The 19,910-nt window shown below is 38.3% G+C and overlaps 1 protein-coding gene across 1 annotated transcript in view; it reads right to left on the reverse strand.

Annotated features, from left to right (window-relative positions):
- The window catches only part of LOC135216856 (ubiquitin carboxyl-terminal hydrolase 16-like), a 426,609-nt gene that overhangs the window by 198,644 nt on the left and 208,055 nt on the right, over positions 1-19,910 (reverse strand). The window contains 4 exon segments of the mRNA XM_064252406.1: positions 7,248-7,334; positions 7,762-7,906; positions 8,446-8,539; positions 8,542-9,075. Coding sequence (XP_064108476.1) covers positions 7,248-7,334; positions 7,762-7,906; positions 8,446-8,539; positions 8,542-9,075 — 860 coding nt within the window.

Raw genomic sequence — 19,910 nt, forward strand, 5'->3', positions numbered from 1 at the left:
ACAGCCTATTTTGTTAGTTAAAACTCAAGAAAAACCTCTAAAAATATATATGTATGTATAAATATATATGTGTATATATATATATATATATATATAAGTGTATATATATATATATATATATATATATATATATATATATATATATATATATATATATATATATATATATATATATATGTATATATATATATATATATATATATATATATATATATAGATATATATCTATATATATATGTATATATCTATCTATCTATATATATATTATATATATATATATATATATATATATATATATATATATATATATATATATATATATAAATAATAATATATATGTATAAAGATATATATATATATATATATATATATATATATATATATATATATATATATATATATATGTATATATATAAATATATATGGATATATATATATATATATAAGTATATATATATATATATATATATATATATATATATATATATATATATATATATATATATATATATATATATATATATATATATGATATATATATAATATATATATATATATATATATATATATGTAATATATGTACTAGTAACTACTAGTAACAGCCCTAAGGTATCGTTCACCTGAGTGGGGGGGCAGGAACTGGTTATTGGAGGCCTCAGTTATCGGAGAATCTGGTTTTATGGGGCTTGTCTAGCTCCAAAAATCAGCAATTTTCAGCACCAAAATGTGCTAATTTCCAGTTATCAGCTCTGATAATAGAGTACTGGTGAAAATACATACCTAACTGAGGTGCCATTAAATAGTTATTGGTGCTAAATTCCGATTATCAATGCAGATAAGTGCCAAAAATTGCTAATAAGCAGCAAAATTCGCTGATTTTTGCTCATCATCAAGCAATAAGAACAGAATCCCCATCAATAATTGCTTGTATATATATATAAACACACACACACACTATTTTGGTACTTATTTAAATAAATTTTGCTTCCTAACTGCATTTCAGAATTACAGCTGACTTCACAAGAGTTTCTCTATTAGTTACATTTATCAATATTCCAAATAATTGTTCACTGCCTGTCTTTTTCTATTGCTTACAATTTGACAGTGTGTAAATTATTTGGCATTATCAAATTCTTTAGGACTATCCTCACTCATACACCAGTTACAAAGGAGACAATGTAATTCAACTTATCCATGTGCCCGTGGAACCATAAGAACTCTATCTAGAGAACAATTAACAAGTGTTTTCATAAAATAGAGGTTAAAATTCTGGGAGGGGAACACTGCTCAATTATGTTTAGATTATGTCATGTAGGAGTTTACTGAAAGGATACAAAATTTTCCATGTAAATTTCTTATTACAGTATGAATAAACCAGCACAAAGGGTTTTAATATGTAAGTTTCAGGATAAAAATATTTAAGCATTCCCGCTGCCAATAACAGTCTATTCTCACTAAAAAAAAAAAAATTGGAAATACAAATCCTGCCATTAAACTTACAATTAACTACAATCACTAATAAGCCAAAACTTCATAAACTGACTGAAAAATATCTGGTTTTGCAAAAAATATCAAAGTCTTCTCCTACCAACGCACTAATCACATCTCTGTCATAAATGCATGACTTAAATGTTCCCAGTTACCAGTCTTTCACTGCCAAACAAACAGTAATTTCTACTGCATGTGCCACCCGGATACATTTGTACTATTTTTCACAAATATTTCAATCTTCTTGTAAACTTTCTGTGAGGCAGTGAAATTCATGGGGTTGGAGGAAGGTTCTCACTGAGATAAAAGGGTTTGTACATATTGCTTTTGTTTCAAAAAGTTTCAATACATCCCCATTAATCACATATAAGCCTGAACTAAGTTAAGTATATCTTAGTTTTACCAGACCACTGAGCTGATTAACAGGTCTCCTAGGGCTGGCCGAAAGGATCAGATATTTTTACGTGGCTAGAAACCCATTGGTTACCTAGCAACAAGACCTACAGCTTATTGTGGGATCCAAACCACATTATATCGAGAAATGAATTTCTATCACCATAAATAAATTCCTCTAGTTCCGCGTTGGCCGAGCCGAAAATCAAACTTTGGACCACCAGATTGGTAGCCGAGTGCGAAATCCACTCGTCCAATGAGGAACCTTAAGCCTGAACTGCATCTTAGTAGTGTTTGTTCTATCGGATCCAGTAAAGCACTAGGAACTTGTAGTGGGCTATGAACTAAATCTTTAGTAATGAAAAAGTGTGTACACAGAAAAGACAAAACCCATGGTGTATGTGAACCACGGCACTTCCATCAGTCAAGTGTTTTTTAATTCACCAGTAAGTAAGCTACACTTTCCAGAACTAACACAGTTTGGAGCAAGGTGGAATAAAAGGAAAATTACAAAGAATCATTGATTCAGAAAGGGGAAGTAATTAAATAACAAATATTTTTCACATAAAAAAAAAGTAAATTCCTTTTTTTAGGAACTGTTATTGGAATTTTATCAGTGTTGTGATACATCCTCTGTTGTTGACTGTATTCATAAAATTACTGTTCATTTTTTACAACTGATATCAACTGTGTTAAAAAAACTTATTGTTGATTCATAATAACTTATATAAATAATGTCCATTTCTGTTTCAAGTACGTATTTTATTAGAGATACCATTTGGGTGTGTAAGTGCTCATAGGGATACATTTGTGCATGTAACAATATTCCTAAAGTTGAAAAATATTTGTCTCTCTGTATCAATTAATTTTGGGGTTTTTGATCTGCTGAACACGGAGCTCTACATCTTTGTTTAAATTTTTAATTAACAAGCTTTGACCAGTAAAATGCTGAGTAATCACTTTTCTGAGAGAGGACCTATTTATGTACATTATGACTTTGTAACAGAAATCACTCGTATCTAACACTCTTCACGTACATTCTAGTGTAAGTCTTCGTGTACCATATTCCAGTCAGCATAATTCAGGAATAATACTGAGGGGTAGTTCCCCTTAAGACTCTAAGACAGACTTCCATATATATCTTTGTGAGCCAAGTAATTCTATTTATTGGTTAGCTTAAGGGATGTGCCTAAAGTGAATGGCTGCATGTTTGGCTAACATGGATTTCCAGATATGTATGATATGTATGATTAAAAATCATAGTTCTATTTAATAATTTAATTTTGTTGTGTCATGATTGAGTTACAGTTCATTGCTACATTAAGTTGACTTAAAAAAAAAGTGTCACAAAGTAAATGCAGCTGGTCTTTGCCTAAAAGTTTATTTTTGTGAGAAGTATTGTAAATTGATATACAGTACTGTATATTAAATACCCATTTGTTATTTGGATCTTGTATGGATGTTCATTTGTGGCATTAACAAATTTACCTCATTTATTCCTATATGCAACACACATACAGTCTGCAGTTAGAATGCTGACTGCAGTGAAACTGAAATTATTTTAGTGATTAACAACAGAACCCCTACTCTTCAGTCATTAAAATAAAGTTCATTCCTATAAAAGACTAGTAAACAGAGTTCACAGTCATTCAGAAGAAACTTTAGTAAATTTCATTCTTGTTATTACCTATCCATGAATACGTTAATTCAAATGATTGAATTTTTGCTGGCCTCTGTTTTCTTATTTATTTTTTTACTATTATTTTTGTACACTTTCATTTTATCTTTCTTTTACTTTTATTTTGAAACCCAAGCAGAGTCATTAAAAGTCCTTGGTTGGTCCTCTAGTACATTAACCTTACAATAATGAATATTACCAAATGGAAAATAAACAGTGATCATGAGTTAAATTGTTCATGATACTCATCTCTCTGTGTGGCACAGTGTAGATTGGAATCCAACAACACAAGAGACTCCATTTTGAAGAAATCCTGCAGTAGTCTCTTACATGAGAGAAGGAATAAAATTAAGAGGCTTTTTCAATCTTGGTAAGTACTGTGGACTCCCTAGCAAGTGAATCAAAGGAATTGGTAACTGACTAATTCAAACTGACAAAAAAGTAAGGGAAGGTACAGCCTTGTGCACTCATAAGACCACAAATTTTTAAGTAAGAGATATCTTTTCTCTTTCCAGCTGTTTCTTGACTAGCTCAACATCACTTTAATGTATACTAGACATAACGTGCATTTGCTTATCTTTCTCGCTTTCAAAATTGTTTTCATAAAGAATAACCCAGAGAGAGACGACAGTGACATACAGACGGAAGCTCTCACTTTATGCAAATCTAAACACGATGGTTGACCTTTTTGCCAAGTGTTTAGCTTAAAATACCTCCAACCATATATGAGGAATTCCAATAACAAAACATAACAGACACACAAAGAAACTATCTCCCTTCAATCACATCTGGGTGCGGTGCTTAATTGCTCATAATTACCTGTACCTTAGGAAGGTGGTGATTCAACTGATACCAAAATAACTCTAATCAGTGAACTTGAATAAAAACTGAAACAAAATGGAAAATGGATTGGAAATAAGTACGTATAATAGTCCTCTGCAAAGCAGTAAACATCTGGAGAAGCAGAAGTTTATGAAAAAACGTGAGAACCCGAGTGGTGATTTCAAGGTGGAACTACCTTTTGTCCAGTATGCAAGACTGGTGAACCTGGGAACATTTTGTACCCTTATTGGTACACAAATATAGGCATAAGTATGATTAAAAATGAAGCAATGATACTAACTGCAACTTAACTTCTATTAATATCTCTCAAAACATCTACAACAATCAGAATTAAAAGATAATATACATAAAAAAACAACTTAAAATCCCTACATAAGTTTTCTTATTACAAGTCCTCTTTTCTACATCTGATTCAGTGATCTCTTTGAGAAATACAATAATTTCATCATTCACAATCTCATATTGAGTAGAACTATTGTCAATGATGTCTAAATCACTGTTCCTTTAGTATAAAGAACCCAACTATTTCCTCGAACCACATTGCATAAATCATAAAAAAGGACAACCATAAAGTTTTCCAGTAAAGTAATAAGAATCATTCTCATACAGTAATAAGAATCATTACTATTTCAAGTGGCATCCAAAAACAAAACTGTAAATATTAGACCAAAAGCTTACCAATAAAAATAAAATCTAACCCCTTCCTTACTAATGGGAAGAAGACTTGTACGACCTCATAACATATGATGTCCACTTAACATCAGATGTCTACTTATAACTTCCCTTGTAATTATACCCACTTCCTTATGTAAATGAATTCATCACCTGACAAGAACCAATCGTGTTGCTTTAACCTATTACAATACCCTGGCAATTAATGCACAGAATATTTCATATAATTTGATTACAGTTAGGTATTTTCTTTTAACAATTAAGTTCTACATTCAGATCCTAAAAAAATATTTTCATCCCAAACTTTTCTATATGCAATTCATGAAAGTCTGAGATTGCATAAAAATCATAAGATATTTTCTTTAAAAATCCAATAACAAATACATCAGTTTTAATTTCTTTTTATTTCTGACAAGCTATCTACCAAATGCTTGAATATAAAAATACTACCATGATGACACGAGATGTCAAAATAATCCTAGGCTACTATGTAAAGTGGTATACAACCCAACAGCATGTCTATTCAAAGCTAACTTCAAATCTATAAACAAGAGCCATATGAGTTAAAGGCAACAATAGCTCTACTAATGGTCAGCATAAATACTAAATCTGAAAGAACCCTGTAAACTTTACCCCAATTTTGAAAGGTTACGGTTAATTCTTTTTATTGAAGTTTATTTAAATCACGTATTAATCAAACCAAACTGAGGTTTTTAGAGCAGAATTTACTGACAGGCTAGTAAATCTCCTTTATGAACTTTCTCAAAAATATCATAACAGAGACACCAACCAATCATAAAATTATAGTTATACAGTTACAGAAGAACCTGTATTGCATGAAAAGCAGCATGTGTATACTCGCAACATTCCTTTCCTAGTTTTCCTGTACGTAAAAATTTTATACAGCAGCAATTCAAGTGTCAAATTGTGAGTAAGCCTCCAACACAAGGACCTAGAAGCTATGCAGGTTTTTCATCTCTCTCTCTCTCTCTCTCTCTCTCTCTCTCTCTCTCTCTCTCTCTCTCAGCCAAATACATTCTAATGAATTCTAAATAATACACAATCATACCAAGTTCTACACAATCAAGCCATGAGAGAAAAATAAAAGCAAAGCATACAAACTTCCTAATCAAAGATTTTCTGACATTTGTTCTGACTTTGTTGTTGTTGTTGTTTGGGAGGAGGTTAGGAAAGCCCTACAGAAAAACCTAAAAAGGACTGAAAAAGGTGTTTTGCTTTGAGTTAAAAGATACAGGAATTAAAGGATAGGATATTTATGATTTATTTATTAGAATAAAAATATAAACAAATAATGCGCACGTTAAACAGAACAGAAAAATTATTTCTAGTGTTTCAACTCATAACCGAGAATAAATGAATGTGCTTAATGATCCTTGTTGTTTGTATAAGTAGTACTAAGTATGAGTATTAATTACAAAGATCATTTCATGTTAAAGTTAGGAATATAATGTTTACAACTTATGCATGAGGGGAAAATCTTGCACGCATCCCAAGTAAGCTTGGAGGTAGCATCGCACCTTGTTAATACAAACAACAAATTTACAACTTGATGATGCTAAGATGAAACAAAAAATATGTACCTTTGGGTTTTGAAAAAATATAATTTTCACATATATTTTCAACCTTTATGAAAAATATTCTGTCAATCACACCTTTCCCAACAAAACCAAGAGGATAAAACAATTGTGTATGGGGGGGTAGGAACATCCAAGTTCATCTGACCTACCATATTCTTCTAAGTTCACTAGCATAAACATATTCACAAGAGACACCATGCTGCTCTATATATAAAAATCTTACTGCTTAAGTTATAACATTCAAATCATTTTTGCACATTTCCAAAGTGAGAATAAGTTCATTTCTCTGGGTACCCAGTTTATAAAAGAATTTCTAAGCCAATAGATCAGAGTAAAATATGTAATAAACATATTAAAACAAAATGTAGTCAAAACTAAATTTTGAAACAATTAACTTGCTGGAATGTCAACTTGAGGAAAACATTACAGCAAAACTCACCATGGTAAGGCAGCTTCTATGATGAAAATGATACTTTGATAAATGTAAAAAGTAAAGCAATAAAGTTTCTTCCAGTTTCAAAGGATAAGCATTTAAAAGCAAAGGACAATGCATAAGGACAGGCTATAATTACTACCTGGAAAGCAGAGAGCGACGGGGTTTAAGAGGCAGCCTTCTTCTATAAAATACAAGATTATAGGTGAATATGTAGATGTAATTCTCTCTGAAAACCATATGAATAAAAGTTTAATATTGGTTTATCAAGGGATGCTGCAGTGACTTTCCACGGACCAATGAAAGAAGACAAAGGTGTTGTTCTGCATCTCAGCTCATATGAAATGCATATCATTCAGAATTGTATAATGGAGAAATATAGTATTTACTTTTAATTCCATCAATACAATTCCTAAGTCCACGTAAACTACACTATGGATAAGTATTTGTTTTCTACAAAAAAGTTTATCTTATACTGCGGTCTGCCAAAGGTGGTGAACAGCATCTTGAGGTTACTCTCAAAACTGAAAGCAATAACTAATCTTTCAAAAATTACTGGAGGCATCCACATGAGTCATAAAAACAGATTTCTCCACAGTACTATATATAATCTATAAACCAGTAAGACTATCTTATTTATTAAATTTATGACTTACCTAAGATGAGGTGGAAACCCTTCACTGGAATTTCTGATTTCACTCTCAGACTGCTCTACAACTATAGATGGCTGGCGAGTGTTGTGATAATTATGACGAACTCTTTCGGAGTCTGTGTTGTCTTCAATATCAGCATCACTGATTTCTGTTTTTAAAAATTCAATTTTACTACATGTTTTTATAAAATGTTGAACCATTCATTGACATTGAATCATCTTATGGAATATTGTTACTTCAGTACAACGAGATGTTTCATATAGTACAAACTATAAAGTTTATTACAGTAGACGTCCCCCGTATTCGTGAATATTTCTCAGTGATCAATACTGCGAATAATGGGTATATATGTGGTCCATAGAAAAATTCTCAAATATATGAGTCCACGAATAGCGGGGGTCGACTGTATAAGCTTAAAAGTAATAAATACAATGGTGCCTTTAAAATCTTTTTAGAATTAAAATTTTTCTACAAAAAACATCAGTGATCAGGCAAAAAAAAAAAAAAAGCAATTCTAAATAATACTCCAGTTAATGCTTATACCTTAATAAACAGACTGCATAAATGCTAAAATCTTGTACTGAAATTAAAAATTTCATCAACTAGAATGTTAAATAACAAAAGAGAAAACTGCATTCTCCATAATTATCAATATTCCATTCTTCCAATGTGTCTTTCATTGCTCACCTGTGGATGAATCTTTCTTTTTGGAACCTCCTTCACTTTCATCTCCTTTTTTGTCATCATCATTCTCATCATCATCCTCCTCCTCCTCCTCCTCTCTTCTTCTTCCTCTTCCTCATGATCATTTTTCTTGTGGTCTTTTGATTCATCTACTTTTTCCATTCCATTTTGATCTTTTTTTACATCTCCATTAACTAAGGAACTATCATCTTCCTCTTCTGAGTCATCACTTTCTTCATCATCACTCTGAATTTCTCTTCTACTAATCTTTCTTGCTGCCATTAACTGTTTGAACTTGCAACTTTCCACCCGCTGCAAGCTTACACCACCACCATTGGGCTTCTCCTCTAAAATTATTGTTTTTTCTTCCTCATCTCCTGGGCGACTCTTTTCTGTTCTTCTTCTTTCAAATTTGTTATTCTTATTCTCTTCTTCCTTATCTTCTGGGTTTGCACGAATGCAAGGAGGAGCCAAACCTCCTTTGGCCCTGCCATTTTTATTACGCTTATCTTTCTTGTTTGCTTTTTTTAGTTTCTTTAACTGATGTTTAGACATCTGATTATTTCCTGATGACCGACCAAAGCAATCAAATACTGCATCATCTTCATCTGGTGAACCTTTTTTAGGTTTGCCCTAAGAAATGAAAAATATATTTCAGCATACAAAAGGATATTAGTAGGAACTACATAGTAATACCAATGGAATGTATTTAAAAAAAATATTTATATAATTCTATTTTTCATAATTAGCCCTATAATGTGTAAAACAGACACACAGAGCTAAACTGACTTGAAAGACTCAAAGAAGAAAGTTTTCAGTACACATGACCAGTCTGTAGTTTACTGACTGCCTGCAAAATCTCTACTTTTTGTGCAGAGCCCCCTTTGGAACAAGTGGCAGGAGGATTGAATGGATGACTATGATGAACGGACAATATAAAAACATTAGTAGCCAAAATTGTAATATAGGAAGGAGGTACAATCATAGTAGCCTGTGAAGACCATAGGAGAACCAGAAGAAAAAATCCAATTCCTAGTACAGTAGTACCTCGAGATATGAAATTAATCCGTTCCGAGGCGCCTTTCGTATCATGCTTGTAAAATGGCTAATCCGTTCCAAGCCCTCCAAAAACACCCCAGTAAATTTCATAATAAAGCTAAATTGACCTATAAAAAATAAAATACTACAACAATTTGGACCATTCAATACGTAACTTAATAATAAAAATGCAAAACCTGTAAATAAAGTGTATGTTAGTGTACAAGAAATATTATTACTGAAACGTAAAATGTGAAAGCTTACCTTTCGAGTGAGGCTATCTCCAAAAGTGGCGGCAGAGGAGGAGGAGGACAAATGGCAGATACGTACACTTAACTTTACGAAACACACAAAAAAATGTCAGAAAAACAAACTAAACTTTACAAAACACATTAACAAAACTGTAACACTTAACTTTACAAAACACTTAAAATAAAATTTATTTTGTCTTTTTTTTATTTTTACATTTCTTTTTACTTTTTTATATTTACGTAATTTCAATTTCTTCACCACCGAATGGATGCCAGTCCGTTTACGGAATTTTTCGAACCATCAATGGCAACTCTGGGGTTGCCATTGATGTCCCCCTCTCCGCCGTCGTCTTCGGCTTGGGCAATCAAATACAGGCGGCCCTCGGTTAGCGGCAGGGGTTCCGTTCCTGGCCACCGACGCCAAGCGATTTTCGACGCTGAGCGATTTTAAAGCCTACGGCAGCCGCACACCTTCTTTCGAAACTCTAGACCAGTCAAAGGCGCCGTAATCCCACAACGGCACAATAAGTAAAATTATATTTATGCATTATAGTACTATAGAATTTACTGTACAGTACATGTAGGTGTCTAGAGTATGGAAAGATATAATAAAGTTTATACAGTGTACAGGTAGCTGTAGTGTTCAGGTTACGATCATTAGTCTTACGATAGTCCGATTTTATGAGAGATCAAATTACAATGGCCTAACTTTATCCATCTTCTAGTTACATAAGTTCAATAACAGCAAAAGAGAATGATAAAAGTATGGTTTTAACGTTATACTCGTTGCGTGAACGTGTACAGCCATTAACAACCGAACGAGAAAAGACTTATTTTTTCTAAGTACAACCAAACTGGATAACATCTGTTTGGCTTGTATTTTGATCATCGTACTACAGTGCAACATTGCCGTATTTGTTATAAATGGCGTTATGTATAGAATAGAACTGAGATATCTTAATGTAATAACTTTATTCGCTATAGATCAGAGATCAATATAGACTAAAGATCAATCGGGAAACATACCGTTAAATTTAAACCTAGTTATAACTGAACCTGAGAAATCTGTTCAAGCTGCTAATGACTATTATCGTACATCGGCAACAAGGATAAAACTGCAGTAAACGTCTGCCATCACACACAACTGTAGATAAAATTGGGATAAAATCATTTTAATCAAAACTACTGTGCTTGAAAGAACACATTTTACTGTTGGTTTCACGCCGATATAAGATAAATAACGTAAAGTTCGTATTACGATGATATACAGGATTATTGCGAACAGAATCACATCATTTTTTACGCAATAAACATGCCGCCAACGTAATCTGTTAACGAAAAAAATAGTAGTTCACATTCACAACGAGACATATTCAATAAATATTTCCACCTAAAAACACGCTGTATAAGGAAAAATAACTTTGTCTCATATAAGTCAAGTATATAGATATTCGTTTATGCTAATTAGAAGAAAGAGCATTCGCTCAGAATTGCGTTATGGTGAAACACTCGTATTCATCAGCTGATTTCAAACCACAAAATTGGCCGCTCCGCGGAATACAGGCTTAAGTTTGCCGTAGTATTTTAAAATACAATAATATGAGAATACATACAATATTCTTGGATACAGTGAAATAATGTATAACTTTTTAAAGGATTTATGGAAAAGATGCATTTCTGGGCTCAGTTCGTGTCGCTGCGCGAAATAATCCTTTAGTTCATTATTTCTTAGGTAAATGATCTAACAAATACCAGAGAATAAACAAAATAAAGAAGAGGTCAGTATAACTGACTCGCTCACCAAAATAAAAGAAGGGCGTCGGTATGAACACTAGGGCGAGTGAGACCACTACCACGAACTTCTTGTCATTTAGAAATTTCCCACAACAAAATCCCTCAAGGAGAGAGCCGACCCACAGAACGGGGCAGCAACTACTACTACTACAACCCACGCCAAGGTGACTGCCGCGCCTCTGGTGGCAATCCTTTATGTTAGCAGATTACAAGACGCACGCGTTTCTTTTGCTCTTGTGTTTTTATGCTTCTTCGCGTATTTTTTCGCCACCATGGAACGTTCTGCTATCGCAGCAGCTAAGTTAAGTATTCCAAAAGGTTCCTATTTAGTTCGTTCCTTCCTCGAGCCTGTGTTTGCCGTTTTTTAGGTATAAATACAGGTTCCCGGTCGGAAGCATGGCGGTATTGTTCTGCCTCATGGCGGGTTGGTTTTCGGTCTCCCATACCTGGAACTTTTCCCTTATTTTTACCGTGCGTCTCTAGCCCTTTTTATTATGATATTGTTAGGGGATTTAGCCTGCCTTGGTTTTAGGTCATGCATGCATGTCTCTCTACCTTACGTAGGCATTATCTTTTTCTATCCAGACCCTAGTCCTCGCTCTTCGTATCGGCCCAGGCTAGCTTAGAGTGGTAGACTTTCTTTCGGGTTAGTCGTACACTCCTGGATTTTTTCTCTTTCTATATTTTATTTCCCCTACTTTTATTTTATTTATTGTTTTGATTAGCCTAGGGCGTCTGGTCTGTTCTCTTAGCCTAGGTTTCAGTGGTCCCATGGTCCTCATCAGTTTTGTTGCATCACGTTTGTTGCATCTTTATGATCAGTTTGGTTGCATTAGCTTAGGCTATCGATTTCGTTGTTTATATTGTGTTATCGTACCGTGGTCACCCTGTGATCGCGGTACAGCCAGACGCCCGTCCCAGTCGCCTTGCCCTCCCCCCACTCTCCCATAGAGTAGGGGGGAGGGAGGTCTGTCCTTGCTCGCTCCATCCGGGCCCGACTCCCTCTCTCCCTACGCGGAGGGAGTAGGGGAGTCTGGACAGACACTTGGCTGGGAGTGACCTTGTCTCCCTGCTTCGACGGTGCTTCGCTGTGGCGAAGTCAGGGGGTTGGCCTCCCCCCGCCTTTGTTGCTCCGGTGCTCCGCTGTATGCTCGGGTACTGTTTTCGCCCCTCCTCGCCTCCTTCCCCGTAGTGTCGGATCTCTGTTCTCTTTCCTGGAGTTCCATTGATTACGGGGGAGGGAGGTACGGTGTATGCGTTCCAGTTAGTCACTTTTGCTTTTCACCGTTCCGTCTCTCCGGCGTAGCCGGTGGAGTCGGACAGCACCGCGATTCGGAGTCGTCCTCCGGATTTTATGTTACTATTTTATGCTTAAGTTAATTATAAGTTATTTATAAGTTATCTTAAGCTGGGTCCCTCCCTTGCCTTCTGTTTTCCTTCTCCGGCATACACCGGAGCTCTCATTTATGCCTATTAAGGCAGTAGGGGAGGGGTTATGCCCAAAAAAATTTTTCATTCTCCGGCATGCAACGGAGTACTAGAGTAGCCCTGTGAGTGTTATATCGATACTCATGTATCCTTCCACTTACAGACTACCAACTGTGAGCACCCGGGGTGCAACGCCGTACTCCAGGACCCCTGTGGGCATGAGGTCTGCAGGTCTCATGCTCCGTGTGCGACTCCTCACGGGAATCTGCAGGTCTGGTTCCACGAAACGTGTACGATCTGCTATGATCTTGTGAGTCAGTTTTTGGACGGGGTAAGTATTTCCATCAATATATACATACGATATAAATTCTGAATTATATCTTAAGCTTAAGTTTTGAAATATAATTTTTAAGCTTAAGTTCCCCATATTATTGTGAAATATATGCTGGTACTGTCTAGTCTTAAGGCTATTTCAGTCTAAGGTTGACCCTCAACTTTAAACTAAAATCTAACAGACACCCTCTCTTCCAGGCTGCCGCGGTTAGAGAGACCGCCCTTGCAACCTTGAGGGCTTGGGTCGGCGGCTTCGGCAAGAACGCCGCCAAGGAACAGCCCTACATCCTGGAGAAGAGGATGGCTGTCCTGCTGTTCCCCGGCGGCAAGTCGACGAGGTACGTCGACCCGGCGGAGGCAGCCCCGACGATGACGGCGATCCAGCGGCAGGTCGCCGCGTGTATGAAGGAACCAGGCCAGGACATCTCGGCGGAAGTCACCACTTTGGATTTAAATGTAGAACCGATGGTAGGTGTAGACGACCTGTTGGTCGATGTAGGTACGTTGGACGCTCAAGGGCTTCCCTTGGGCGCCACTGGATCTTCTTCCCCTGCTACTTCTCCTGCTTCCTTCCAAGGCTTTACGGGAGCTGAGCTCTCGTATACTACGCCCAGCGCTTCTGTGGTCCCTAAAGTGAAGGGTCACAGGGCGCAGAAAACCCTGACAAAGATGTCGTTGTCTAAAAAGACTTCTTCGGCGTCGTCATCTCGTAAGTCTTCGGCTTCTAATCCCGGAGCAGAGAAGGGTAAATTATCTGCTTCGGGCTCTAGAGTTTCTAAGAGCAAGTCCTCCAAGGAGAGACTCCGTACTCCGGCGGAGTCAGTGGTCTCTCCTTCCCCTTCGGTACCTCTAGCGAGTTACCCATCCACGTCTACATCTGCTCCTAGCTTCGATCCCAACGCTTTCTCCGTCGGGATGATGCAGCAGATGGGAGACTTGGTAGGCTCTCTGAGGACAAGTATGGAGCAGATGTTCTCACAACTATCGGACAGGATTGCCACTCAGGAAAACCTAATGTCCGGCTTCAATCAGGCCCCTCAAGCTGCCTTCTCGGCGCCTGGCGTAGGCCTGCTTCAACTCCCTCCCCATGATTCTCTTCCTCCTTTCTCAATGAACAACCCCTGGAGAGTGGCTTCCTACGCCCCTTTCCAGGACGGGTTCATTTCCATCCCGGAGTGTGGTACTCGAAGGATTGAAGACTTCGAGTTTTACCCAGAATCTTCAGCCTCCGTTCATTGGCTACGCCAGGCTGACGGAGGCAGCTATGAACAGGGAGGATAAGGTTCCTAGAGAGACAGTGCTGTACTCCAGGGACCAGGCTCAAAGAGAGTGGCTCCGGTGTCTGGATGAGATGGACTGCTCCAACACCAGAATCCAGGCATTTAAGAGTCCTTTCACCATCTTTACGATGGAGGAAGAGACTCCTCTCCCTTTCCTAACTAAGATCGCCAGCATTACCATCCCAGCTGGCTTAAAGGGAGAGCCCTTGCCTCAGTTAAGGGATGCAGACCCCACATCACCTTTGCTCCCTTCGCTTGAAGATTTGTGGGAGGACCTGCCGAATACTTTTTCGGTAGACAAGCTCAAGCCGGACTGCGCGATGGATCAGTTCGGCGAGAAGCTTCCAAGACTTCCTGATAGCCTCATTCAAGCCGAGTTTGAGGCTAAAACTAGACTGGCCAGGTCTATCAACACCATGGCAATAACGGAGGTAATGGCCATATCTTACGCTTCGGAGCCGCTCTTCAAATTGTTGACCAAATCACAGACTTGTACGGTCCAATCGGACTTGTACGAGTTTGTGACGGCAAGGGTCAACTGTCATAAACATGTCCTCCAGGAAGCAACTATTCGGCATGAGCCGAATAAGTTGCTTTCCTGGGGGGCAGACCTCTTCCCTGAAGCAATGGTTAGAGAGGTCCAAAGCGAGGTGACGAGGCTCAACCAGAGCCTCAAGGACCGTTGGGGCCTCTCTGCTAAGAGGCGTCAAGACCCGTCTTCTACAGGCAAGAAACTGAAAAAGACCAAACGGTTTCAGCCTTACCAGAAGAAGCCTCAGCACTTCCGTCAGGCTGTGTCGGCGGTGCCGGTCGTTCAGCCAGGCCAGCCTTCTACGTCGAAGGCCCAGGCTCAACCAATCTACCTGATTTCCCCTCAAGCTCAGCCTTCCACTTCCTATGCTGTCTCCCCGGCCTTTAACCAGGTGTTCGAGGGCCAAGCCTTCCAACACTTTGACTGGTTCGCCAGGGGAGGTAGGGCTAGGGGATCCTTTCGTCAGAGAGGATCAGAAAGGTCGCTTAACAGGGGAAAGCACTTCCGAGGAGGCCGCGGAGGTCACTCGACTCAGCAGCAGTGAGATCTCCAAGGTAGGAGGGAGGCTGTTTCTCTTCCGGCATCGGTGGGGATTCAGCAAATGGGCACAAAGTATTGTGTTGAAAGGCCTGGGTTGGAGTTGGATCGGAGGCCCCCCTCCACCCAGACCGTTCCTTCAACTTCCATCGAAGGAATTGACAGAGTATGCAGAGGAGCTCCTTCAGAAAGGAGCAATAGCGAGAGTCAAGCGATTAAAGTTTCAAGGTCGCTTATTCAGCGTGCCAAAGAAAGGCTCATTAAAAAGAAGGGTAATCTTAGACTTGTCCCAGTTAAACTTGGCCATTCGCTGCGACAAGTTCAAAATGCTGACTATCTCGCAGGTGCGGACCTTACTTCCCTGTGGGGCTGTCACCACCTCTATCGATCTTACAGACGCATACTATCATATCCCTATTGCAAGACACTTTCGCCCTTACCTGGGCTTCAAGCTGGGAGACCAGGCATTCTCCTTCAAGGTAGTTCCCTTCGGTCTGAATGTAGCACCCAGGGTATTCACGAAGTTGGCGGAAGTAGTTGTTCAACAACTAAGGTCTCAAGGGATAATGGTAGTAGCGTACCTCGACGACTGGTTGATTTGGGCACCAACAGTCGAGGAGTGCCGCAGAGCCACAAAGAAGGTCATTCAGTTCCTGGAATATCTGGGGTTCCAGATACACAGGACAAAGTCGAGACTCACTCCGGAGTCCAGCTTTCAATGGCTGGGCATTCAATGGAATCTATCTTCTCACACTCTGTCGATTCCACTAGCCAAGAGAAAAGAAATAGTGAAGTCAGTGAAGCAATTTCTAAGGTACAAATATGCTTCAAGGAGAAACCAGGAAAGAATCCTAGGTTCCCTTCAGTTTGCCTCAGTGACAAACATCTTGATGAAAGCCAAACTGAAAGACTTAACCAGGATCTGGCGCTCACGAGCAAATGTCAGATCCAGGGACAAGTTGTCAGCAATACCACAGATTCTCCGGAATCGTCTGCGCCCTTGGACAAAGTTGAAGAACCTGTCCATGTCAGTACCTCTTCAGTTCCCCCCTCCGGGAATTACTATCCACACAGACGCTTCATTAAGCGGCTGGGGAGGATATTCTCAGTTCAAGAAAGTTCAAGGAACATGGTCACCCCAATTCCGCCAGCTTCACATAAATGTATTGGAAGCAATGGCAGTGTTCCTGACTCTGAAGAGGTTACTTCCACCATAGAACTCTCATGTAAAGTTAGTTCTGGACAGCGCTGTGGTAGTTCACTGCATAAACAGGGGAGGCTCCAAGTCAAGACACCTGAATCATGTCATGGTAGCCATTTTTTCCCTGGCGGACAAGTTCGGTTGGCACCTCTCCTCCACCCATCTGGCCGGAGTGAGAAATGTCATAGCAGATGCTCTATCCCGTTCAGTTCCACTGGAGTCGGAATGGTCGCTGGACAACAGTTCGTTCCAATGGATACTCCGGAGGGTACCAGGCCTGCAAGTAGATCTGTTTGCATCTCAAGCGAACCACAAACTTCCTTGTTATGTGGCTCCCAACCTGGACCCTCTGGCCTATGCCACAGACGCTCTGTCCATAGACTGGAACAACTGGGAAAAGATTTATGTCTTTCCTCCGGTGAATCTTCTCCTGAAAGTTCTGAACAAACTCAGGACTTTCAAGGGTCAGATAGCTCTAGTAGCTATGGAATGGCCGAAGAGCAACTGGTACCCCCTGCTGCTGGAATTGGGTCTTCGTCCCCTTCGAATTCCCAATCCCAGACTCTCCCAGTCGGTACAAATGAAGACTGTGTTCGCTTCCTCAGGAATTCTCAAAGCCCTAACTTTATGGACTTCATGAAGTTTGTGGCCAAGAGGGATGCAAATGTAGATCCACAAAATATCCTCTTTTTAGAATCAGATAAAAGGGATTCAACTTTGAGGCAGTATGGCACTGCAGTTAAAAAGTTGGCATCTTTCCTGAGAGAATCGGACATTAAAATCATGACAATCAACTCAGCTATATCCTTTTTCAGGTCCTTATTTGAAAAAGGGTTCGCAGCTAGCAATATTACGACAAACAAGTCAGCCTTGAAGAAGATCTTTCAGTTGGGTTTTAATATAGACTTAACAGACTCTTACTTTTCGTCTATTCCCAAGGCTTGTGCTAGACTTAGACCTTCAGTAAGGCCTACTTCAGTGTCATGGTTTCTGAATGATGTTCTAAAACTGGCTTCAGATACAGATAATATGACATGTTCATCTATAATGCTCTTAAGAAAAACATTATTTTTGTTAAGCTTGGCTTCAGGAGCTAGAATTTCAGAACTGTCGGCGCTATCCAGAGATGCGGGTCATGTAGAATTTCTCCCTTCAGGAGAAGTTCTGCTTTCTCCAGATCGCAGCTTTTTAGCAAAAAATGAGGATCCTTTGTTGAGGTGGGAACCATGGAAAGTCATTCCCCTTCCCCAAGACCTTTCTCTTTGTCCAGTGATGACCTTACGAGCCTTTCTGTCTAGGACATCCTCCTCCTCTTCGGGTCCCCTCTTTAGGAGAGAAAAAGGTGGTACTACCTTATCAATTAAAGGTATTAGGCAACAGATCCTATACTTTATTAAACAAGCTAACCCTGAATCTTTCCCTAAGGCACACGATGTCAAGGCAGTGGCCACCTCAATCAATTATTTTCAACATATGAACTTTGATGATTTGAAAAAATATACTGGATGGAAATCGCCGACAGTATTTAAACGTCACTACTTGAAGTCTTTGGAATCTCTGAAATTTTCAGCAGTGGCAGCGGGTAACATAGTTTCCCCTGACTCTGCCCAGTAGTATAGTTGAAGATCCAGATCTCCTTTCTACCTACCTCAACCAACAGTTTGTCTAACCTACCATGTTACTCTACACTCGCTCTGAGTCTTAGCTGCTCTTATGATTGTCTAGTGGGTGTCCCTTATTTTTATGCTAGGGTCACCCACAATTAGTTGTATATATTAGCATTAAGAGTGTGGTCCCCTTATTTTTATGCTAGGGTTTCACACTCCCATTATCAATGGTTTATTGTCTTTTGGATTGGTATCTATAAAACTTATTCAGTGTGTTTTTTATGTTAAGATTTTTCACACACATGTTAATTTTCATATTCATACCTGTAACTTATGTAAATACTTTGTAAATATTTATAGTTGTAAGTTACATTTAGTTATTGTTCTTTATTCAGAATTGTCTGAACATGTTGTATGAATATTTTGTTACAATTATAGTATTTAGTAAAATTTTAGTTTTATTGAGACCCTCTTTATTTTCAATCTTGTGCTAATTCTCTGGTATTATTTCGTGCAGCGACACGAACTGAGCCCAGAAAAAGGCTTTTGACGTAGGAAAAATCTATTTCTGGGCGATTGGTTCGTGTCGCCCAGCGAAATAATCCTTTAGTTCATTATTTCTTAGGTAAATGATCTAACAAATACCAGAGAATAAACAAAATAAAGAAGAGGTCAGTATAACTGACTCGCTCACCAAAATAAAAGAAGGGCGTCGGTATGAACACTAGGGCGAGTGAGACCACTACCACGAACTTCTTGTCATTTAGAAATTTCCCACAACAAAATCCCTCAAGGAGAGAGCCGACCCACAGAACGGGGCAGCAACTACTACTACTACTACAACCCACGCCAAGGTGACTGCCGCACCTCTGGTGGCCATCCTGAAGTTAGCAATCAATCTTGAGCAAAGGGTTGGGAAGAGGTGGGATTTCGCTGGGCGACACGAACCAATCGCCCAGAAATAGATTTTTCCTATGTCAAAATCCTTTAATTAATAAAATAACACAATGCATTTTCCGGAACTGGCGGACAAGAACGAACATGAAAAACCATCCCCTGACAACGTGGAGCGTAGTTACAAAGGCTGCCTTAATTTGTATCTTATTTCTGTACAAAAATGAAAATACCTTTACGTAATATATTTTCATACACATTTTAAACATAAAAGCATAAACATTTGAAAAATCGACACATCGATCGCTAAATTTGCACTCTTTTTAACTCGATATTTTCGGAAGAGCGGCAGACGGCGGCATACAAGAACGAACTTGAAAAAAACATTGTAGTCGATAACTTGAAGGGGTTTCAAAAGCTGCCTTATTATCATATTTCTGCACAGAAATAAAAATACCTTATTTGTAATACATTTTCATACACATTTTAAACATAAAAGCATAAACATTTATAAAATCGACTCATCGATCGCTAATTTGCACTTTTTTTAAATCGATATTTTCGGAAGAGCGG

The sequence above is a fragment of the Macrobrachium nipponense genome, chromosome 11 (genome assembly GCF_015104395.2).
Source record: "Macrobrachium nipponense isolate FS-2020 chromosome 11, ASM1510439v2, whole genome shotgun sequence".
Classification (NCBI taxonomy): Eukaryota; Metazoa; Arthropoda; class Malacostraca; order Decapoda; family Palaemonidae; genus Macrobrachium; species Macrobrachium nipponense.